Source organism: Pteronotus mesoamericanus, unplaced genomic scaffold (assembly GCF_021234165.1).
Source record: "Pteronotus mesoamericanus isolate MK-2021 breed Mesoamerican mustached bat unplaced genomic scaffold, CSHL_Meso_final contig_68, whole genome shotgun sequence".
Classification (NCBI taxonomy): Eukaryota; Metazoa; Chordata; class Mammalia; order Chiroptera; family Mormoopidae; genus Pteronotus; species Pteronotus mesoamericanus.
This window is the reverse complement of record NW_026555234.1, coordinates 8153774-8178027: the sequence shown is the minus strand read 5'-3', so window position 1 is coordinate 8178027 and position 24254 is coordinate 8153774. Positions and strand designations below refer to the sequence as shown.

Sequence of the window (24254 nt, the reverse complement as noted above, 5' to 3'; positions counted from 1 at the left end):
TCAGAGGCCCAGCTGGAAAGTAAGCTTACACCTCGGGGTAGGTGTTGTCACGGTGGGTGGGAACGAGGAGATTCTGCAGCTCCTAAGGAAAAGACTGTGTGGCGCTTTTTGTCCGTGGGGCTGTCTGTAAAAGCTGCCCCAACAGGAGATTGAGCATTTTCTGTCTTGAGGACCCAGCCTGCAGTAGACTTAGAGAAAGCTCCTTCCCCATCCTTGTCATGGGAGTTTATACTCAGTGAAATAAACCTTAAACTATTTTTCTAATGTGTATTTTGCTGTGTCTTAGTTTCCACTCACAACTTCAGTTTCGCCCTTCAAGCTCTGACCTCAGAAGTAAGGAATGATTCCTGTTCATATTAATTGGGAAAAAACTTTTCATCTCATGTCCCAGAGGGCTAACTTGTGTAATGTAAAAGCTATTCTACAAACCAGTAAGAAAAAGACACAAGGAGAGAATTCACAGAAAATATAAATAACTTAAATACATTAAGACGATGTCAGTCTCCCAATGAGAGAAATTAACATTGCAAGTATACTGGATACTGTTTTTCACCAGAGGATGGCAAGATCCAGAAGGGGACCAAACACTGAGCCGAGGCCCATGGGCTGCAGGCTCTCTCGTGTGTTTCTAGTTGAAGTCTAAGCTGGTGCAGCCCCTGTGGAGGGCCGGTCACTTCTTCTGTCAAAATGTCTAGTGAACATAACCTTGGAATTCCAATTGGAGGAATTTATTCTGTGAACATACTTTTTTACATATGAAGCATGACATTGCATCGTGGTTTGTAGTTGCAGAAACCTGGAAATCTGTCGATGAAGTGTTAAGTCACTTACGGTACATCCACACACCAGAACATTACACTATTGTGGAAGTATGAGTTCCTTATGAACTGATAGGGGAACTCTGTCACGCCATTAAATAAAAAGTGCCGTGAACGGAACAATGTGCATAGAGTGCGAATGCCGTGTAAAAGGGGCTGACGCAGCAGGCCTCGGGGCCTCGTGGTGAGGTTAGAGGCTGAGGTCGTCATCTTAGAAATGCGTGGCTTTAAAGCTCTCCGTCTGCAGACACCTGCCCACTCTGCTCACTTGTTAAGGTTGCCCACTTCTGATAGTCATTCTGGTTTAACATCTTTATGTTCTATACATGGGCAGAAAATTTCACACTGTTGAGTAGTCGGTTACATGGATAAATTCCTTGTTCATTTGAAGTTAAAAGATGAACCTAATTCTCATTACCATTGTATGCCAGTATATGTCCAGTAAAGATTCTTTATTTCAAGAACATACAAAGTAAAACTCATATTTTTCTTACTTCTTATGTCGTAGGGACAGGCGTTTGCTCCAGCCAGCCCAGGTGTGTGACATTTTGAAGGGTGTCATTTTGGTCATCTGCTATTTCATGATGCACTACGTCGACTACTCCATGATGTACCACCTGATCAGGGGGCAGTCGGTCATCAAGCTCTACATCATCTACAACATGCTCGAGGTGAGGAAGGGCCTTGTTCCCCGCCTGGCCGGTCCGGCCCCGGCCCCGGCCCCGGCCCCGGCCCCGGTAAGGGTGCTTCCAGCCCGCAGGGCCTGTCCGGTCCTTGGCCTCGTGGCAGTGCAGATTCTGATTCCCTAGGTCCGGGCTGGCGCTAGAGAATCTGTCTTTCAAACAAGCTGTGCCTGTGCTGCTGGTCCCGGGGACCTGCAGGGGGCAGATCAGGCAGGCCCTGCTCCCAAGTCAGGACGAAGGACCTGCTGTCTGGACATTTCTGAGTCATCGCCATCTTGAGAATGTAAATTGTCAAATCATGGGAAAATTTATTTTGCATATTCATTGGAAACCCATGCCTAGTTTTTGCTAGAACTTTAAAAATTATGAAGAAAATGTTAGGATTACATATATGCTGGCTGTAATAGATTTACATTTTTAATTGCTGTGAATTTTCAAATAGAGCAGGTAAACTTAAGGTTCCCAATATCTCTAAGTACTTAACATTTTTATACAATATATCTCACTTTATAGTAGTCAGCAGGTGAAAATCTGCATATATACAAAAACTGTTACACAAAGCAAAATAGGCTTTATTTATAGGCAGAATCTTAATATTTGATACATAATAAGTTACCCTACATTATACATTTTTGAGATTCACATTACATTTTTCTGTACGGTGTTTTAGGAATGTAAGTAAGGTCAGCCTGTCTTAACTCAGCCAGAGAGGGGTTTTTCCTAATGGGTGGGCAAGTGGGGCGATGTGGTAGCTGCAGGCCTTTCTGCTTGGGCTGCGTTGCCATGGTCCCTGCGGACTTCCCAGCTCGTCACGGAAGGTGTGGAACTCGAGCCAGCCTGGCTACTCCTAAATTCATTGACCGAGATGATTTCAAACCAGCCCCAGCTTCCTGACTCCAGGCTCAGTGTCCTGTGCCTACTGTGCCCCGTTGATGGGACGCAGGAGGCGGGTGTGAGTCAAGCTCATGAGGCCGAGTGACCACCCTGCTCTCCCCGCGCCCACTCGGAAAGGCAGGCCTGGGCCTCATCTCTCTCCGACAGCCGTGGGAGTGGCTCTTCGTGCCAGGGCCCTGTGGTCTCCCTGACTGCCTGCCTCCCTGGGGACTGCAGATGACAGGGCCTCTGCCTCCCCCTGACTCAATGTGTACGCCACCTGACTCACAAAGTCCTCTTCAAGGGGGCATTCTTACTGTTATTATGAAATAGATCAAAAAGAAGGATCCATGAATTGCTGATCAAAATAGTGTTAATTCTCCTCACTTCATGGACAGCAGTTGATGGCGTGGTCCAGCGTGGTGGACCAGGAGCGCCCAGGCTCTGGTGTAGAGAGACACCGCCTGTGACCCTGGTTCTCCTACACACGGCTGCTGGCTGCCGAGCCCTCTACTCCTCAGTTCTCGTTTGTAAATTGGAAATACAGGGGAATTCTGAGGACTAATAAATAAAACAGCACACAGAAAGGGCAACAGCACACTGCCAGGCATGTGGTAAGGGCTTCCAAGTAGTAGCTCTTGCATTATTCCTTCGTTCAGTAAATATTCGACGGACCCAGTATGCCAAGAACTGGCAGAGACCCCGAAGATCCATAGGTGACAAAGCCCAGTCTCACGGAGCCTGTATCCCTGGTGGGAGACAGAAAATAAACCCAGAGGCCAGGAAGTGCTGGGAAATGACACATGCCAGGATGAAAAGACCAGGGCAGGGCATTAGAGACTGTGGGAGCCACAGGAGATCGGATGGTCTTAGAATGTGACGTTTCAGCTGAATCCCAAATGCTGTGCTGTCTTCTTATGGGTGTGTGCACGCGCTTCATTTCACTTATCACGCTGTATTCATGGAGACCAGCACCTGAAAATGTCTTACGAAGTAAATCGACATACTCTGTGCGGTGAGCCCCGAACAAATTGTAGCTGCCATTGTTTACAAATATCAGGTATGAATAGAAAGGGTCAAATGATGTATTTGTCCTGAAGGATTTAAGTTTGACTCCTGAGCTTGAATTTAGAGGATGTTAAAAGCAGAGGAACTATGATTTTGATGGGTCCTCTCCCTTTTATTTTTGCCAGCATGCACTAAGACTTTTTTTGTCACAAACTCATTCAAAGGACATGAGAAGTGAAGCTCTCACTGTGAGTCAGAGAATAAAGATGCAGCAGCAAATGTGTGAACAAGACCCTACTCTTCGGGAGCTTACCTTCCAGTGGGATTTTTAAAAGTTAATTTTTGTATAAATGCACATCTCTAGTATTTGAGTTGCCTCTGAATTTTAGTAACATGTTTAAATGGAATATTAAGAAACACCTTTACAATAATTTTTCCCTCCAGGTAGCAGATCGTCTGTTTTCATCGTTTGGCCAAGATATATTAGATGCTCTCTACTGGACAGCAACAGAGCCTAAAGAAAGGAAAAGAGCCCACATTGGGGTGATCCCCCACTTTTTCATGGCTGTTCTCTATGTCTGTATCCTTTTAGACGTATCAGAAATTCCAAGAGTTATGTGCAGTCTACATTATTTTGTTTGGTTTGTTTTAAATTAGTTTCTCTAATTTAAAGATGTATGTGTGTGTCCTGAACAGTAATGTGAAATATCTGCTTTCTTTTGAGAAATTAGGTATAATAGTCATTGTAAATTAACTTAAAGAGCCTTATGTATGCGTGTTGCCTTGAACTGCTGAAAAACAGTTCTGGTCTCAGTGTAGCTGATTATGTGGAAGGACTTTTGACTTAAGGTATTATATATATTTTATATTTATGTAGATCTGTGTGACTATACTTGGAATTTTTTTTTTTTTTTTTTTTTTTTTTTTTTTTTTTAGTTAATCTTTATGCCTGTGAATTCTTTGTTACAACCTGGGCTTAAAATGTGTACAGGTCATCTAGAAGTAAAATTTGAAATTGGTGGGAGGAATTTTAGAGGTTTTATTCTCCTCTTACACCCCCACCTTAAAGCTTTTCTTTTGAAGAGTGAAGGCTTTATTATATATTAGCAGTGTGTATGTGTGCCCATTCACATGTATTTACACACACGTGTACCTGCACTGAAGTTCCATGTGAGTCAGAACTCAAATTCACAGGAACATGTCCTATAACTTGTTTATATTCTCTCTGAAACAGTGATACTTGAAAGAATTGGATTGATACTTAGAAAGTTAAAGGACTAAGTGGGAAGGTTTCTATAGAGTAAAAGCTTGTTTCAAGTATAATGGAATAAAAGTCACTGTTCTAATTTAAATAAACTGTTCCATGTGTAATATGAATATAATTCTGGAACCTTAACGATTTCTTCAAAAAAATGACATATGAAGAAAAATCTTAATTATCAGGCAACTCTTACTTTCGTCGGCTCCCCACCCCCTGAAGGACCAGAGGGGCAAATCTCTTCCAGACTTCTGCTATGTGTTTTTCTATTTTAGAATGCAGATCATCTTAATTCAGAACGTATATTGCTAAGCGTCTTCTTTCAGTATTCGCCATAATTTATTCCACTTATTTAACAGAACTGTTAAAGGGCCTGTTTCCCAAGCATTATAGCCAAGGCCAGAGAACCAGAAAGAACCAGGCAGCCGTGGTCCGGGGCCCGCAGGCCACGCGATTGGGCACAGGGGTCTGGTTCTGCTCGGGTGCGTTTCACACGGGTGGCGTTCATCTCCATCCTGTCAGAGCTCGACCCACTAGTGGAAAACTACAAAGGATGAAATACGCACAGCTAGCTATCTTTTCTCCTCATTATTCACTTTGAAAACTGTATAGTGTTTTCTATTCATCTAATATGACAACAGACAGGTTTTTTCCTTGACCTCACTTACTGCTAGTTTTGCATGCAATTCTTATAATGGTTCAAGCAACAACTCTCAATGTAGCGTTTAACTCACACAACAAGTCACTGCTTACTATCATGATGTCTAATAATGTAAGTATGGGATTTTTTACATTTTTGGCACTTTATATGGGCGCTTTAACAGCAATATTCTGAATGGGATCGATTATTTTTTCTAAGTGTTATTTATTCAGGAAGTTTTATATGTATTATGTCCATTTTTAAAACTGTCATAATGATATTTTTTCTTTTTACTTTTCAGTTTGTTGAAATTAAAGGAAGTGTTTTCAAGAAATTTGAAAAGAATAATCTTTTTCAGATGTCAAATAGCGGTACGTACAGTTAGATTCTGCTTGCAGCTTCCTGCAGTATTATTTTGCAATTCATTCTCAAACTCTGATGTCACATTTCCTGTGGTTTACTGTTTCTTTGACTTAAACTGGGCTTTCTCTTACTCCCTTTAACATCTTTACTAAGTTTGCTTATTATTTTGGTTATTGCAATCTCAGGATGTTAAAGATAGTAAAAAATTACAAACATTTATATACGTTCAGAAACTTCTCATGAATCCAGAAATTTGTTTGTAGCAGATGATATTACTGCATTTTTAGATGTGAAAACTAAAACACAGGAAAAGTATTTGACTTTGCCAAGGTCACTAGCTACTAAGAGCAGAATTGTGGCAACTCAGACCCTTCCAAATAAGAGCTGAGGGCCGAGCTGCCCTGCAGAAGGCCGCCCTGCTCCTAACTGGCAGGAGTCTAGGAGTTCAGGCGATACACAAATGGCAGGTGCCAGCGCACTTACGGAGACCCAGGCTTGGCTGTGGAATAAAAGCCCGTTTCACTTGCTGTGGAGTTACAGGGAAAGGTGGGCCTAACCAAAGAGAAGCCAAGACACTTTGAGGAAGGGCTGCAAGGTGGAATAGAAATGCAGAGGTCTGTTGGGGGTCCCACCGCTGGAGGGCAAGGTGGGGCGCAGAAGTGTGAGCTTCTGGAATATTAGAGAAATGACCGTTGCATGTGCACAGGCTGGGGAGGGTTACCACGTGAGTGACCACGCTGGCCTGCGCGCCGCCCCCCGTCTCTGCAGCATGTATAGGGTGTGCCGGGCTCGCTGCCGAAGCCGATTTACCTAATCTTATTTCTTGATTTCCTAGTGTCTTAGGCTGTAATAAGAAAGTAGTTTATAAAGTGACAGGTGTGAACAACTTTTAGCAGGGATTTAGTTATTTGCTTTTATTAAATTCATTTAGGCTAAGATGAGAGTATTTAGTAAGTTATATAAATGTTATTGAAAGCTAACCTAATTTGAGCATTTTCCCCTCTCAGTTCTGCATGTATCCTAAGAAATGCTCTTGTAATACTACTGTTTAGCGAAGGGATTTGTCAGCCAGCACTCGCACACTTCATGTTCACCAGATCGAAAATGCAGCATTCTGCCACGCGGGGGTTTTACATTGCCCTGTCCTGTCTTTCACTTTCTGCTTCTGTTTTTTTTTCCAAATGAAAATAGTTGTCGTATGTCCCCAAAGACCATTGTAGGAATCAGACTCAATATGAGTAGACTGATGGTTTGAATATTTTTTGAGATTTTATAGAAAAGTGGAATGTTCACACTAGAACTATGCTGGTGGAAGAAGTAAATGGCTTATAGGGGTGGCGCCGTTCTGTATATAAAATAGTGTGTTTATTTTACAGACCCTTAACACACACTGTGTTACATTTTCTAAGAGAAAATTATTTTATATGTATACTATGCTATTACCATATTATTTATATGCACTCTGTATCCATGTGTTGAATTTTTTTCAGATATTAAGGAGCGATTTACAAATTATGTGCTTTTGCTAATAGTGTGTCTAAGAAACATGGAACAGTTTTCCTGGAATCCAGGTAAGTAATCTGAAACAACTACAGTGGCTCCTAATTTTACTCTTGGACGTGGAATGGAATGAGTGCTGCAGAAAACGGAAAGCACTTCAGCCGCTCCGCTCCAGGCGTGGGCAGCGCCTGCCTCCGCAGGGTGGGTTGGTGCGGTGGGAAGCCACGGCCTGTGTGACAGCCTCCTGCCCATCGTGCCCGTCACTGCACGTCGTCCCTAAAGCTGTGTTCTCACTGGCAGGGGAAGAGCCCTGCTGAGCCCTGCAGCCTCCAGCCTCTTTATTTTTGCTCACTGTAGTTACGCTGTGGTTATCCAAACACAGTAGGATTCTTTTCATTGTAGGTAGGGGTTCACCAGAACGACTTCTGTTCTTTCCTAACATTAATAAGCATTTCAAATAATGATAAATTAAAAACGTAAATGTAAAGCAATTAATTGTTACTTATATGCACCTCTGAGTTGAGGCTGGTAGGTCGTCAGGATTCCATGAATTTTCCCCACCCATTCATTCAGCACACTCTCACCGAGCGTATGCTGCACGGCACGGGTGAGAGGCCGGGGGGAAGCAGGCAGGCAAGCACAGCACCGCCTGGCAACGATGCAGTGAGCTCGACGGCGGGGGCCGCGGGCTCAGTGGCCTCGAGGAACTTAGAGTTTCTAATGTCTGATGACTTGGTAAACCTTGTTCTTAAGAAATGAAATCATGTTTTGCATTTTATTTATTACCTCCATACTATACCTGGTATAGGCATTTAATAACTTCTTGTTAATTTATTTTGATTCATTGCTAGTTTTCAAGTACCTGTGAAGAGTTAGAAATATATAAAATGAGACCTGTGATCTTGGAAATACATGTCCAGAAGTTATTTTCTTATAGAAACCATAAAATCAGGTCACCTGATTCTCCAAACCTGAGTGTGGTGTCAGACTCACTGAAACTGCCTTGCCCCCTGTCAGCGTGGAGATCCCCGGCCCTGCCACCTCCATCCGCCCCCACTGCCCAGGTCCTTGGCAGCATCTCTGACTTGCTTCTTGCTCTGTCCCATTCCTGAGTCCTTCAAGGTCTTAGGAGTTTATCTGTTTGTAGTTTTTATCAGGCAGTTGGTACTGAATTGACATTTTAATAAATGTGAAGGTGAGCAAATTTGACATTATACCTGAAGACAGTGAAGGAAATAAGGAAATGATTGATCTATATCTTTAAGTCACAGCAGTCAAAGAGGGGAAGTGGTTCAGTTGACTTCAGCACATGTCCCTGTCGCATTGAGACAGTTCTGGAATAAGAAGAGCTTATAACGAGCCTGCTTATTTTGTCAGTCACCCACCAGTGGTCCTGCGATAGCTCCAGGAATAGAGGCAGAGCCACTGCTCACACCGTGTCCCCCTGACGCTGTGCTTGGCACAGAGGAAGTACAGAATAAATACGTTGAATGAGTTATCCTTCAACTTGATAAAATGTGGCTCCTTTGATACTTTATTGAATGCTAGTTCCATCTCTATTATTTATTGAAAACATTACAGTTTTGCCTTGTCAATTTCAGATTTCAGTGTGAGCCTGTGATATTGCGGATTCTGTTTATATTCAGTAATTTAATTGTTCTTTTCCTCTGTACTTTATAGATCATCTCTGGGTGTTATTTCCAGATGTCTGTATGGTGATCGCATCAGAAATTGCTGTGGATATTGTAAAGCATGCTTTCATCACCAAGTTCAATGACATTACTGCAGATGTATGTATTTTCGTAAGCAATTTAGTGTTTGATGTTGACTTCTGCTACTTAATATGATGAAGTTACAGAACAATAAGTTTAGGTTTATTATTGTATTTACGAAGGTAATAGAAGGGTACCACTACTTTAAAGTAAGGATTGTAAGTTAGTTGGTGGAGGTATGGATTGAATGGTAGTTGAGATCAGAGTGTCACTTAACTCAAATCATTATGAACTGTTAATACTGTCATCTATTAAACTTTTAAAAAACACACTGTTTTTATTTAAAGCATTAGGCTGTCAAAACTCAATTTTATGTCTTGCTCAGCATCTATTTTTCTAAGAAGGCATCATTATTATTATAGAGTAAAAATAATTTTCAAACTATTTATGTAATTTAAAATTTCCAAATTATTATATATGAGGTCTGTCCAGAAAAAGTCCAACCATTGTTACTGTAATGAGAACGGTTTGCATGACATCAGTGTAAACTGGCTGCCAAAGAGAGGGAACTGACACAGTGAGGACTTCTCTGTCCGCGTCGGGGGGCGGCGGACTCCCACGAGTGAGCCTGTGTACTCTGAGGCCTTCACATTCAAAGTGACTGAGCACATAGAGGAACAAATCTGCATCAAATTTTGTGTTAAGCTTGAACGTTTCCTCCGTGGAAACTGTTCAGATGATTCAGAAGGCGGCAGCTGTGGGCACCTGGCGATTGGCAGCTTCATCACAACAACACGCCCGCTTCACATCTCATGCAGAGTTTTTTGGTGAACATCAAATAACCCAGGTGACTCAGCCTCCCCACTGCAGCTTAGGTTTTGTGCCCTGTGACTTCTGTCTTTTCCCAAAACTAAAATCACCTGTGAAAGGGAAGCGATTTCAGACCATCAGTGAGATTCAGGGAAATCCAACAGGGCACCTAATGGTGACTGGGAGAAATGGTGTGAAGTCCCAAGGTTTGGAGGGGACTGAGGCATCATTGTCCTATGAACAGTGTTTCTTGTATCTTGTATCTTCTTCATTAAATGTCTCTATATTTCAAACTACATGGCTGGGTACCTTCCGGACAGAACTTGTATGTTAGACCGCTTAAAATAGCCACCATTCCCCCAATTCTAAACTCTCAGGGCTATAATCCCTGAATATTTATCTCTTTGAAAAGAACCCCTCAAAAGATTTGGGAGCGTAACAGCTGGGGGACTGAGGCTGTTTTACTCCTGTGGTAGGAAAACAAGTAGAGAATCACTACCCAGGTATCTGCTTGGCTATTAGGACCTTTTTTCTGCTTAATTTTTAAACATATTCATCTACAAAGTTTAAATTGTCCACATTATATATTTGCACTATTTAATATTGCATTCCTATTTGTCTTTAGGTCTACAGCGAATATAGAGCCAGCCTTGCTTTTGACCTTGTTAGCAGTCGACAGAAAAATGTGAGCATTATATCAAAGACATAATCTGATATTAACTGATGGTGGTTTAATTTAGCAGGAGATACTGACTAAGGGAAAGATACATCAAGTTAGACTTACTACTTACTCCTGTCCTTGACACTAAATTTTTACAAATTAATAGTAATACTAATACGTAAGATAAACAGCATTGTAACAGTTATGCAACTTTTTATTTAATACTTCTTGTGAACATATAGATTTCCAAATTGTTTTTGCTAAATGATGTAATGGGTGCCAGGGGCGCTTCCTCGTAACCTCACCTGTTTAGGAGACATACGGTGCTGAGGGAGCGGGGCTTCCCGCATGTGGCTTAACCCCCACGGCCCTCTCCCCCTGTCTAGGCGTACACTGACTACAGCGATTCCGTGGCCCGGAGAATGGGGTTCATCCCTCTCCCGCTGGCTGTTCTGGTAAGTCCATACTTCCTTCTTTTTTTAAATGATGCTGTGCCCACCGTTATAAAATATTAATAAATAGACTATTAGTAAGTACTTGATATAAAAATGAAAGGTAGATGATTTGGGAGGAAGTTTTGTTATCTTTTGGAATTAGAGCCATCCAGTAAGTCAGTGATATTAAGGAACTGTTTTTGTGTAATGGCTTTTCTAAGAGTGAGAAAACTTCCTTCATTTGGCAAAGGCTTTTTTTAATGGAAATACCTGGTGGTAGGCATGGGCCTGGCCAGTGCAACACATGTTGGTAGGAGTGTAAGCTGATCCAGCATTTTTAAGGGGCAGTTTGACAGTTTTATGGAGTAATTCCAGTTCTGGGAATTTGTTCTAAGGAAATAGTTGTGAAAGGCACATAATGATTTATAGGCAAGGTTATATGTTACAGTGGCATTTATAGGAAAAATTTGGAAATGAATGAAGTAGATTAAATTATGGTATGCTCAAATGCAGAAACATTCTGTATTCATTTTCCAGAGTTTTTACAATGATAATTTCTACTCTTATAATCAGGAATTATATATATTTTTAAATAGTAGCACTGAAATTTACTTAATCAACTTTAAAAAATCATCAAGTTTATATCTTAATGAATTGCTCAAAACAGCCTTGTAAATAGTTGCTGGCCACCTCAGGCTCTAATAATATTCGTTAAGAAGGTTGGCTGGCTGTGCTTGTATTTGATTATATTCCTTATTAGCTACCTGTTCTCACATCAAAGCACACGCAACCATCTTTTCCCCAGAGGTCATCTGGAGCTCTTGCTTCCTGGAGAGTCTCGCAGAATCACCTAAGAGATGGATCAGGAAGGTGTAGGTAGTAACACCTGTGTTTTAGACCAGCGTGCCTGACTTTAGAGGGCCAATGACTAATAGATGTAATGTTATTTAAATTTCAGGGCAGCTCTCCAGATAACCGCATCCTAGATGTTTTCAGTTATTTTAGTAGTTTATTACAGAATAATACAGTTTCCTTTTTCTTAGGAAACAGAACTAAAATTTTGGAAAAATGGAGGATTTTAAAGAGTAAAATAATTATTTGTTAAACACTTAAAAGATTAATAAAACAGAATATTAATTTTTTCTGTGTTTTATACAATTAGAAATGTGATACATACAGTGTAAGGATAAACCAGGATAGCCTTGCTGATTTTTGTTTAAAAGGGTCGGTTAGATGATTGTATTTGGGTGTGACCCTGCTTTGCTAAATGATAACTATGTAGTAACATATTTGCCAGAAAACTCTATTCATGATTAGTATGGATTTTTATTTAAGTATTTAAATATTTTTTTGTCTTTAAATGAGTTTTTATGGTTGTTATACCAAAAGATTTAAGCTTACTTAATAATTGGCAAAATACTTCTGGAAAACCAGTATTTTCGCAGGGGATCTGTTGTGCTCTGGTGGGTGTGTTTTTGGTTTTGGTTTCGTTTTTTCCCCAGTGCCTTTCTCTAAGACCTCCCACCTTACACTGTGGCATTGGCAGATGTTTAGGACCTTTGAAGAATATACTAAGGCCTCAGGAATCAGTTATTTAATTAAGACCCAAGAGAGGCAATCCTTATTTCTAAAGGTTACCTTAGGTCCTAAAATGAATTTATATCCAAAAAAAGTAAAAGAAATCATGTATTAAGGTCTTGTGGAAATGAGGCTTTGGACATAAGTATCTTAAAGTGACCTAATAATATGCTAGATAAAAAGGAAGTTGTTTAAGCCTCAATGAATGTGATCGTTGGCAAACCTTTCATATTAACAAATAAAGTCCTAGAGACATTAATTTTCATCACAAATTTTTGCACGAAGGTCATTTCCCCATTAGAGGAAATGATGAGGACTCCTGTGTCAGTTTCCTCAAAGTGAAAATTTATTGAACACATGACAACCCATCCCCTCTATTTTGCCCCAATTGCTCTTTTATTGGCAGCATTTTAAAAATACTGTTTCAAGTGTACCTTATGACGTTTATTTAAGACACCAAAATAAATTATTTTATTTGACAAAACGACATTACTAGATAGGGTTAATTACTTTCCCTGATTTTCCATTCCCACTTAGCAGTCCCCTGGACCCTAGTACAGGTCCCCCGCTATCTGAACGCAGAGCCTTGCCATGAGACCGCGCAGAAGCCAAAATGGCGTAAATCGAAGAGGCAGCTGACATTAATTTGTGTGTCCTTATTTTGCTCAGCAAGATCAAAAAGCTTGATTACGGCCAGTTTTACACTTGATACAAACAGCCTTCCCAACTGCCTTAGGCTTCCCTGGTGCCTGAGGACCCCTCTTGCTAACATGTGCAGAATAAATCGAGGTGAAGCCCAGGTGCTCCCGCCCTTCACAGCTGCGGCGGGGCTGAGTGCGGTCCCCTCGCACTGCCTGCGGTGTCCTGCAGCTCGAACCCAGAACGTTATTCTTGCTTTTTATGATAAAGGCAAATTTTTTACTTTTTTCAATTAACAAAAACAGGTACTAATGTAGGTCTTTTGTAACAGCAAAGTGGTGTAAAGTGATCTTTTGAAAAGTGGGGTATACTTGTATATACTTGTTTATAATATGTGGGCATATTATAAAGCCAAAGCTCTAATATTTTCCAGTGGTAGATCCCACTAGATTTATTCAGCAGGTTTCCTGGGGTAATGATTTTACTGCTATATTTATGTGAGATAAAAAAGAAAATAGGCATTTAACCTCAACTAACTAAAAGAGACGGAAATTTTTCAATCTCTATGTGATTGATTTTGTAATAGTATTTAGTTTTTTTTAGTACAAACCTCTTAAGTTTCCCTTTTCTCTCCAATCCCTGCGAGTCCCTTGGTGGGGGGAGGGGTTCTTCAAAAGAATCAAAACAGAGGACCAAAAAAAAAGCAAGAACAATGGAAATGCCCACTAAATGGTTCTAGCTCTGTCAGAGACACATGAAGCATGATGAATTCTTTTGTATTTTCCAGAATAATTTTTATTTTAAAAATCAGCTGATTTGTTTCTCTATTAGGGCCAAGGAAACGTGTCAGTTGTGAACTAGGAGAAATGTCTGACTTCACAGAGTCAAGAGTTGAGCGTAGCATTAGCCACGAGCACCCTAGGTTTGCCCAAACAACCCAAACCTCCCACCAAAGGTTTCACAAGCTGCCACAGTCTGGCATGAACCGACAGATCTAGAACTGCCTGCCTACTTGGAGTTAGAGGTCACAGGTGTGTGCCTAAAGTGTTAAAATCAGCATAATGGCTCTTTATTTAAATATTAACTAATAACTCTGTGGTTGTGTTTTGTTTGTGTGTTTTTGTTGTTTTGGTTTGTTTCTGGCTAGCTCATCAGAGTTGTAACAAGCTCAATTAAAGTGCAAGGAATCCTGTCTTATGCCTGTGTCATACTCTTCTATTTTGGGTAAGATGAACTGTTCTTGAATATGTTTTTGTTATACAGTACAGTATAAATGCAAGATGCAATCAGGTCACTCTATACCCATTCTCCCTGTCCCGGGTCTCCCACGACAGCCTGAACCTCCGCATGTGTCTGTGACTCAGCTAAGCTCTGGTTTAGTTAAATGTGCTGCTATTTGCTAGTAGTATTAACAGCACTTTAGGTTTTATTTTAGTGAAATTATTTACCTAAAGATCTTTTTGTTTAGGGGTTGAGTTTTACCCATATTTTCTTTTATAAAATAAAATCTGCCACTGCATTCAGACATTTCTCTATGGTCAAAAACCTCTTTGACTGTCCACCGTGTTTGCCATGTTAACGATCCAGCACACTCGAGACCTGTGCCTTACAAATCCAAAGAGGACGTGGAAGTGCAGTTTCTCCACCTGTGACCAGCTGACCCTTGATCTGCGCTGGCTCCAGGGGAGCGCCGGGGCTGTGCTCCCCGGGTCCGTCTGTGAGCGGCCAGAGCCGAGCGTCCCAGGAGGAGAACCCTGGGGAGAGAACGGACGCGGCAGGACTAGCTGCAGCCGTTGGGCGCTCGGAATCTTCCCCTGGGCCGAGGTCTGCTTTCCGGAGGCACCCGTGCTGTTCCGTGTCCCACTGAGTGTGCTTCCTGCTCTGCGCGTGGCCTGGCGGCTCCTGTCGCAGGAGCACAGGAACAGGCACTTGTCATCTCCTCATGAGCGTCATGAGTCAAGAACATGCTTCCCAGCACCTCCAGGGCCGCTCGGACCCTGCAGGTAACCTCAGTGGCAGCGAAGCCAGGTTTAATTCTGATCACGTTGCATGGCCACTGACTGTTTTCCAGCGGAATGAACGCATAAATGCTTACTATATTGAAGTAGCCGTTCCAAAAAACCCACGAGATTCTTCCTTTCTGATATAATTGCCCGTATTGCTCATTGTGCCTTGTTCACCGAGTGGTGTTGCTATAACTGCTCCCGTCTTTGGCTAACAAGCTTTTAGCCTAGTGTTTTTCTTTTGACATAAACACATCAGGATATGAACTGTGCACTTGCTATGTCAGAAAACCTTTGTTTAGCTACAGTTGCCCGTGCATAATTCACCGAAGTGGAAGTGCTCGAATCGGAGTTGCTGCGAATTGGCAGCCTCCCCCGCCACCCCGCCCATGTCCCCTCGCCGCCCAGCGTCGTGCCGCTTCGCCCCTCAGCAGCCTGGCTGGCCGCGTCTGCCCACTGGCCGTTCCAGTCTGTTGGCTTACTCTGATTATCCTGGTAACAGGGTAATACCCCAATTATCCTTTCCTCCTTCAGAAACTTCCTCAGAGCCCCCAGTCTGTGGAGGCTGCTCCACTCCCTCACGCCAGCAAGCCCAGGAGTCTCCCTTCAGCAGAAATGAGTCAGAACTCAGTTGGGCCTCCTGACAGAACAGGCTGTGCTCTTTCCCCGTTGCCGCACGCCAGCCTCTTTCAGAGCATTGTCACAGAACTGGGGGCGGGGGGAGGCGTGCGACCTGTCCTCAGAGATCCGTCTGCTCAGTGTCCTCAGTGAGTAGCGCTCCATGCCGGTACTGCTTCCAGCACTGGCCCAGGGGCCAACCAAAAAGAACACAAGTACCTGCCTTCATGTCACTGAAGTTCCAGTGAAGAAACAGGCAACAACCAGAAAGACAAATCACTATAAAGTGACAGTTGGTAACAAGCCTCCGGAAGAAAAACATGGGGTGTCAAAGGACAGAGAGTGACAGAGGTGGCTGCCCAGGAGAGAGCAGCCGGGGTGGCCTCTGTGAGCTGCTCTTCAGTGCAGTCAGATGGATGGAATAGGGGAGGGCATGCAGACTCCTGGGGACAGAGCAGTCTCAGAGGGGACTCAGGACAGGCCGGTGCAGGAACAGCTGGGGCGCAGCAGTGGGAGCGGACCTCGCAGCCTGGGAGGGACCCTGGAAGGTTCTGAGCAGAAGAAAGTGAGATCCCCTTGGCTTCTTGCCGGGGCCTCACGGGTCGCTGTGCAGAGACTGGAGCGAGGCGAGAGGAGGAGCAGGACCCAGGCCAGGCCAGGAGGTCGTCGCCGCCATTGCAGGGCAGGTGACCGTGGCTGGGACTGGAGTGGTGAGAACTTGTCGGCTAGCGGCATGTTGTGGAAGGGGAGCTGGACAGGACCTGCGGATGAGCTGTTTGGGTGTGCGGGTCGGGGAATGAGAGGGGCAAGTGTGGTTCCAGAGCGTGGAGGCCAAGCCGTCAGGGCCCTGGCTTGCCACGTGCTGTCATGGGGAAGCCTGTGACATACAGATACGGTGTTGGTTTGTTTTTTGGAGGGTTGGGGCTGGCCTAGGAAGTTCGGAATCCTAGTAGACACTCCCTAGGCAGTGCCGAGGAAGCTGTGGGAACAGCAGCCCGCTGCTTCACTGGCCGCAGAGCGGGCAGGGAGCGCCCTGGTGCTGGGTCGCTTAAGGGCCCGTTCGTGAGGAGGCTCTAATAGGAAGGGTTTGATTCCCCCCGCCCAGAATTTTTGCCAGATTTGTATCAAATACCTGAAAATGCTACATACCTTTGGTCTAGAAATCCAACTTCTGGCATTATAGCTGTCTAGGAATTTATTTTAAGGAAATACAGATTTAACATAAGCTTGCATAATCAGAAGCTTTTTAATAGAAGAAAAATATTCAAAATTACCTAAATATCCAGAAACCAAGGGCTTTGAGGGGCTTTGTTATGTGATGACCCATATAGTGCAGTAGTGTAAGTCCATTAAAATAGCATCATTGAGGAACATTAGCTGATAGGAAAAAATATTCATCGTATGTTTTTTGTGTAAGACAATAAAGATGGTAATAAAGTAACAAGATCAGTGGACACTTCCGTGCGCTGTTCTGAATCACCCTCACCAGAACCGTCTCCTTTATGGGCTGACTGGTTAAGAACCCCAGGCCCAGGCAGCGTCTCAGCGCCGGGTCAGGGGGTGAACTCAGACACAACCCCCAGGCCCCAGCCCCCTCCTGCCTCATAAGGGAGGCCCCGTGCAGAACAGCAAAGAAGTACCCGTCGCAGCCTGCGCATAGGAAAGCCACCAAAAGATGATGCAGCAGATGTCACGTGGGCTAGCACTGGAGTGTGGAATCACAGGTTATTTTATATGTATATTTTGTCCATCTGCTTTATTAAAAGTATTTATTTTGTGGTAAGAGAAAAATGTTAAATAATTTGGAAGATAAAACTTTTACGTGATATAAGAAAATGTCCAATAGTTAGAAAGCATAACTTTTAAAGGGTATGATTTCTTCTTACAATGAGAAGTAAGGAATTTGTGATAAATTTCCCCCGGAAGAAGCCTCAGGAACTCGGTGTGGGTGTGTCTCAGGCTGGGGCTTTCTGCCTCCAGGGTCCTCTTCTCACCCTGGTAGCAGGTGGTGTTCGCAGTGACGTAGATGAATTCCAACAGTGGTCGTTTGTCTCTTTCTGGTTTTAGGTTGATATCCCTGAAAGTACTTAATAGCATTGTGCTATTGGGAAAATCATGCCAATATGTGAAGGGAGCCAAAATGGAAGAGAAGCTGTTCAACCCTCCCCCCACCGGCACTCCCAGCAAACCGTCCAGCAAATCGCAGAGCAGATGTAAACCCTCTCCAGGTGGGTGGACTTCTCTCACGCCTGCACGTCATGTTCTGAAGAGTTTTCGTCTGAGCTCTCCCTCGTGAAAAACTCACTGCTCTGTCCACATTTAGCAACGCCTTCAAGATTTGACTTTACTCTGCCCCGTTGCTGTTGTTAATGGCTCGGTGTGGACCTATCCTAGAGACCCCCCCATGAATGGCTCGGTGTGGACCCATCCCAGAGACCCCCCCATGAATAGCTCGGTGTGGACCTATCCCAGAGACCCCCCCCATGAATGGCTCGGTGTGGACCCATCCCAGAGACACCCCCCATGAATAGCTCGGTGTGGACCCATCCCAGAGACCCTCCCATGAATAGCTTGGTGTGGACCTATCCTAGAGACCCCCCCATGAATGGCTCGGTGTGGACCCATCCCAGAGACCCCCCCATGAATAGCTTGGTGTGGACCTATCCTAGAGACCCCCCCATGAATGGCTCGGTGTGGACCCATCCCAGAGACCCTCCCATGAATAGCTTGGTGTGGACCTATCCTAGAGACCCCCCATGAATGGCTCGGTGTGGACCCATCCCAGAGACCCCCCCCATGAATAGCTTGGTGTGGACCTATCCTAGAGACCCCCCCATGAATGGCTCAGTGTGGACCTATCCCAGAGACCCCCCATGAATGGCTCGGTGTGGACCCATCCCAGAGACCCCCCATGAACGGCTCGGTGTGGACCTATCCCAGAGACCCCCCCCATGAATAGTTCGGTGTGGACCTATCCCAGAGACCCCCCATGAATGATTCGGTGTGGACCTATCCCAGAGACCCCCCTCCCCCATGCAGTGCTCTGCGCCACCACGTCTGTTGGTGGTTCAGTAGATGATCAGCAAGCACCTCCTGCACGGGGGTCTGCAGAGGGAGGAAAGGGCAGCGCGCGCCTAGGTTGTCAGGGAGAGGGAATGAACATGCTGACTGGGTGCTGTAGAGAAAACCAGGGTAGCGCCGGGGGAGGCAGACGCCACCCCCGCAACCGTGAGGAGTCGCCCCTTCCAGGGAGCAGTGTCCAGGCAGAGGGCAGGTGGGCACATACCAAGGCCCGGGGCAGGCCCACGCTTGGCATGTGGGGGGATGTGAAGACCAGGGGGCCGGACTTCCGGGGGCGGGGACTGGAGAAGGGGTCAGAGAGGCTGCGGGGGCCCCAGCCCGCCCAGGGCCCCACGGGCAGTTGTGAGCACCTTGGCCTTCATGCTGTGGGAAGGGGCTGTTGCAGGGTTTGGAGCAGAGGAGGGGTGTGACCCACAGACAGTTTAAAAAGATGATTGTCAGGCTTTGTGAAAAATAGGATGAAGAAGGGTGAGCCCAGAGACCGGGGCCCGGAGGAGGCTGCCTGGCTCAGAGCGGAGGATAGTGGTGTGCGTGGGGAGGCCTGGCCAGATAGACTCTGGAAGGATCTGCAGAGCCCAGGATTTGCTGATGAAGTCGTGCAGTGTGAGGAGGAGACGGGGGTTAAGGATGATCCCAGTGTTCCTGGCCTGAAGGGTTTGGAGGAAAAACAGGGACACTGACTGAATTTTTGTCACTAGATACCAGTTCCCTGTTCCCATGGATGTTACATTCGTATGACTTTTAGTTTAAATGGTTTATTTTTAAATGCACGGAGCCACTGTGTGCCTGGATGATACAAAGATAAAGACATCATTCTTTCAGGGCCGTACAGACGGACGGGGCGACGGCACAGGGGGACAGTGCGAACAAGGGAGCAAGGTTATAGACGGGCATGGATGGAGGGGCCAGGGGAGGGGCCGTCCCTCCCTGGAGGGGCTGCTGCCCAAGCTGAGGCTTGATGGGTGGGAAGAAACGAGCCCGGTGAGGATGGGCGGAGAGGGCGTCGCGAAAGGGCCGGCAGGAGCCAGGTGCCGAGGCCCGAGAGGCATCGGGAGGCGGAGCCGGCCAGGCAGGTCTGAAGGGAGGGCCGCGCTCTTCGCACGTGTGACAGGGAGCTTGTGTAAAGTGTGGCGGAAAGTTGGAGCAGCACTTGAAATAATTTTTCCATTATAAAGAACGTGTAAGCCCTGCTGGTAATGTGAGATTGCATCTGCTCCAACTGACTGGGCAGTTCAAAGTCTGAACAAAGTCGTGTGTCTCCTGTTGTGCTAGGCCCCTTCAGCCATAAGAAGTCAGTGTCGGTCTTGCTTTAAAGGAGCCTCCCCGCCGATGCGGAGGTAAACCCTGAGGCACACGTCGCAGGTCAGGGCCCTGGGTCCAGGACCACGTGCAAGAAGGGAATTTCGGAGGAGTTGTCAGAGTGTGGGGTCAGGAGACCACAGGCCGGAGGAGCGCATTTGGGAAGGTGTTGCAAGTCAGGCAGTGCAGATCCCATTCAAGGATGAAAAGAGGGTCCAGCTCCCAGGGCGGCGTGGTGCTTGTGTTTTAAAAGAAGCAGAAGCTGGCAGCCGGGTCGGGGAGCAGAGAGGGCAGGAAGGAGGGAGCGCCCAGAGACAGGTGAGCCGGACTGTGGCGCCCCGGGGTGGGGGAGCTGCTGCGTGGCACACCCGGCACTCGGCAGGGCACTCATCTGCGGCTGCTTTACCTCGTGAGGCTGCTCCAAGGGCCAAATGAACCCGTCAGGCTGGTGGCTGGCCCCAGCCTAGGGGCCTCCCAGCTGGGCTCCGGGGCCCCTGAGGACCCAGATAAACCTGTGGGGCTTTGTTCATTGGTTTGTTTTTACTCAGATGTGGTTTCCCTTCAGGTGGAGTGCTGGGTCTAGCAGAGTGGCGCGCATGGGAGGCAGAGCGTGGGAGAGTCTGCACAGCCCTGGCGCGGCTAGAGGAGCTGATGTCTGTACAGCAGTTAGCGAGGACTTGCTTGTAGGAGGGAGTTTCTTACGTGGCATTTCTGATCTTTCCAAAGTCAGGTAGTGGGCTTATTTGTGTGAAATGACCCATTTCGCAGCCCTCTATAAAACTTTGGGTTAGCCAACAGATGGCGCAGGCCTCTGCCTGTCATTATCTAAGTGATGGCTGCGCGTACAACATGCTGTTTGGTTATCATTCACACTTTCTTTCAGGACCACTTTGCTGGTAAGCTCACAGTCGTTATGAGTTTGGGGGCAGCCCTCTCCTAATTCACCGGTCTCTTTTTCCACAGAAGAAAACCTCTCTGCCTCGGTCACCAGCCAGCCCAGCCATCAAAAGGAAAATGTCGTGCCGTTACTCGTGACAAGCAATTCTGACCAGTTCCTGACAACTCCAGATGGTGACGAGAAGGACATTACACAGGAAAACTCTGAACTGAAACACAGGTCCTCCAAGAAAGATTTGTTGGACATAGACAGGTTCACAATTTGTGGAAACCGAATTGACTGAATTCTGCGGCTCCGCGTGCCGAGTGCCGAGTCCCGGGGCAGCCACGCCATGCTACCGGGATGGACAGAGGCAGAAAAGTGGCACTTAAATATTTATTTAAAAACTTAAATTATTAATGGAAAACAAATCTTAGTATCTTTCTTCCAGTGATGTGGTCTGGTTGAAGGCCAGGTCACGGAACAGCAGCGACCTCCAGCCTTGACCTTTTGAGGACCGCCCCCCTGCTTGGAGACGCAGCAGGGTCACTTGCAGGGTCACTTCGGGCCGATGGGAACAACCTCAGAATCACTTGCCCTGTCGATCTGTGCTTCCAGGACGCCCAGGTTGGCCTCGGGGTCTCTTCAGTGTGAGGACACACACCTAGGGACCCGGGAGACTGAGCAGCTTTCACCGCGACGTTACCTGTCCACATCATAGCATTTTCACGAACAGTTTTCCAACTCTACTTCATCTGCCAAAGCAGTTAAAAAAAAATAATTGAACTTCAGTCAAGATAAATGTCCTCGCCACAGAATTATCCTTGAAGATGTATCTGAATTAATCAGAATAAAAGGCTACCTTAAATAAGACATGATGAATAATAGCATTTTATAGGGGGAAAAAAAGCCCTAAGCCAGTTGTCTATTTGAAAAATATGAATTAATGAAGGTTATGCATCACTGAGGAAATGTTTCATAATTTTTCAGTTTAACGCAAAATGTGAGCTTTGTATTGTTTAATTGCAGTGGATGAAATAGAAATTACCTTACAAAAAGGTACTTTTTATACTGAAAAAGCAGAGCAGTGTTAACTTTAATGTATAGCTACCTGGTCTCACTCTAAAACTAATTGCTTCATTGATTGTTACCGTTAAAAGGATTTGCTGCAGAACTATCCATGTACAAAAATCAAAGTCGTCATCGTTCCTTGAGTTTTCTGAGCAGCAGTTTTAAAGTAAATAGTGAAGCAGGCTGAGCAGCCTCATCTCGCTTGGGCTCTCCCAGGGCGTCAGTCCCTCTGTGCCGAGTGGCCGTTCTGTGGGACAGTGTCTGTGTGGGGAGTGGGGCTGCTGGGTGCGCCTGTGCGGGGGGCGGGGCGCACTCGTGCTGGAGACAGGAAATGGGGTGTTTGGGGGTGTGGCTGGCTGCCTGGGTGTGGGGAGGCGCTTGTGCCTGGATGTTGGGAACAGCAACCAAGAGGTGCTCTTTGGTTTTGCTCGAGGTCAGGATCCCATTTCTGCTTACTTCCTAGTTTGTGGCCTGCATCGTAAGACAAGCTCTTTTCCACCACATTTTATCTTGAGAAGCCTTTCCTGCATTGTTATAAATGTTTTACAGCATCTAATGTCAATGTCTCCGGATGTCACCGTTAACTGTTGTTTCCTGTAGCATTTTCATCTTGAAGTTCAGCTCCTGTGCCGCTATTTCAGGCACATGATGTGCAGGGATAAATTTTAGGTGATTTGTCTGTTTCCTGGGTGAAACGTAAAGCAAGCTTGAACAAAGCTTTGGCTTGTTTATCTGACATACAAAAGTGATTTTTAACCTTCTGCATTAACTAAAGAAATCTGAAGATTAATGTTCACATAGGGTAAAAGGAAACAGTACAGGAATTCTTTTGTTGACCATGAAAAGTTAAAAGTATCAAGTTAAAACTGAAAAGACTATTAATTGCTTTGTCTATGTTTTAATAAAGCCCCAGTTGAGGATTTTTTTTTTTCATCCTTTCCACTGAAAGTGTCCACGGTGAATAGAAACAGTTTGGGGGGAAACTTTGCCAAACATAGCCCTAAGCAGAGCAAAAATGTGACGGTGGTACAGCCTTCAGTTCAGCTTGAATTACTCTGTCACTGTGCTGTCAATTTCACAAGATTTTACTTCCCTTTGCAGAATATATTGGGAGAGTTTGGAACGATGTTCATTTCTTCTGTCAAAATGGCATTCAGTACTAATTTTATAAGTGCATCTTGTGTGAAACTCAATAAATTCAATTTTGTAATCTTTTTTAAAAAGGTCACTGAATTTATTTTGATGGCGTTTACTGTTATATTTCATAGAGTGTATTTCCCATTCTATTAGGAATTTATTTCTAATTTACAAGGGACGGGACTGTCAAATTTGAATTATTATTTTGGTCTTAATGGTGACAAAAATGCTTGGTTTTTGTCTTTAAAAGAAAAAGGCTGGGCCATGACCATCGGCCATTTAATATCTGTTAAATGCATTTTGCAAGTGTTCTGAATGTCACACAATACGCTTTTCACATCTGGGAGTCAAGTTCAAGGCATTACTTTGGTTTTAAAAGTTTAAGGCACAACATAGGTCAGTCTCTCACTGGCTTTGCCTCTGGAACTGAGGTGTAAACGCTCAGGGTGACTGAGGAGCTCGTCCTTCTTGCTTTGGTATTTCGGCTAACCCAGAGACTTCGTACTCTTCATACACGCCCACGAAAGAAACTTGTTAAAATAGATCCTTGGAAACTTTCCTTCTGCTCTTGGTGACTCAGCAGAGGAGGACACACGTTCACAAGGTAATTTAAAATCTCTACATGATACCTCCCAGTTTACTCTTTCAACAGAGATGTATTCATCGCCTGTGTGTCAGGAACTATTGCGGACACTGGGGTCGGCAATGAACACAGTCCCTGCTCTTCTGGGGGCGACCCGTAGCAAGCGCTCAGTGAGCTAACGCGTGCAGGAGACACCGCTGAAGGCCAAATGACCTCCGGTTTATTTCAGTTCTGAAACCCAGTTCTTTAATATATTTTTATGTAAGTCTGGCTCTTTTCCTATCGAATTTGCTAAACATCAGGTAATTGTTTAGCAGTTTCAAGTAGTTCTACCAAGTACAAACAAACAATTGCCCTTTCACTAGAGACACGAGTTGTCCATACAGACACAGAGTTACAGCTGGGCACCAAGTGGCCAAGCTGGGGACCACATTCCCGCATCTGCCTCGCTGCTCCATGTGGCAGCTGCTGTATTTGGTCTTAATGGTGAAGACCGATGTGGCAGGGGACTGATTCTCACCAAGGGCTGGAAGTTGAAGGGGTGTATGCCATGGCGGGTCCCCTCCTCCTCTCTGCGTCCCAGCAGCTGGGACGCAGAGAAGGTGTGC

General features: G+C 45.1%; 1 protein-coding gene across 3 annotated transcripts in view; it reads left to right on the top strand.

Annotated features, from left to right (window-relative positions):
• TAPT1 (transmembrane anterior posterior transformation 1) overlaps window positions 1-23111 on the top strand; it is a 55628-nt gene extending 32517 nt beyond the window's left edge. For all 3 annotated transcript variants that reach the window (XM_054581956.1, XM_054581958.1, XM_054581957.1), the window contains exons 4-14: window positions 1327-1489; window positions 3827-3962; window positions 5315-5412; window positions 5582-5651; window positions 7134-7214; window positions 8824-8933; window positions 10291-10350; window positions 10713-10781; window positions 14125-14201; window positions 17666-17826; window positions 20942-23111. In XM_054581956.1, the coding sequence (XP_054437931.1) occupies window positions 1327-1489; window positions 3827-3962; window positions 5315-5412; window positions 5582-5651; window positions 7134-7214; window positions 8824-8933; window positions 10291-10350; window positions 10713-10781; window positions 14125-14201; window positions 17666-17826; window positions 20942-21159 (1243 nt within the window). In that variant the 3' untranslated portion in view covers window positions 21160-23111. The remainder of the gene's footprint in view (window positions 1-1326; window positions 1490-3826; window positions 3963-5314; window positions 5413-5581; window positions 5652-7133; window positions 7215-8823; window positions 8934-10290; window positions 10351-10712; window positions 10782-14124; window positions 14202-17665; window positions 17827-20941) is intronic.
• The last annotated feature ends 1143 nt before the right edge of the window (window positions 23112-24254 follow it).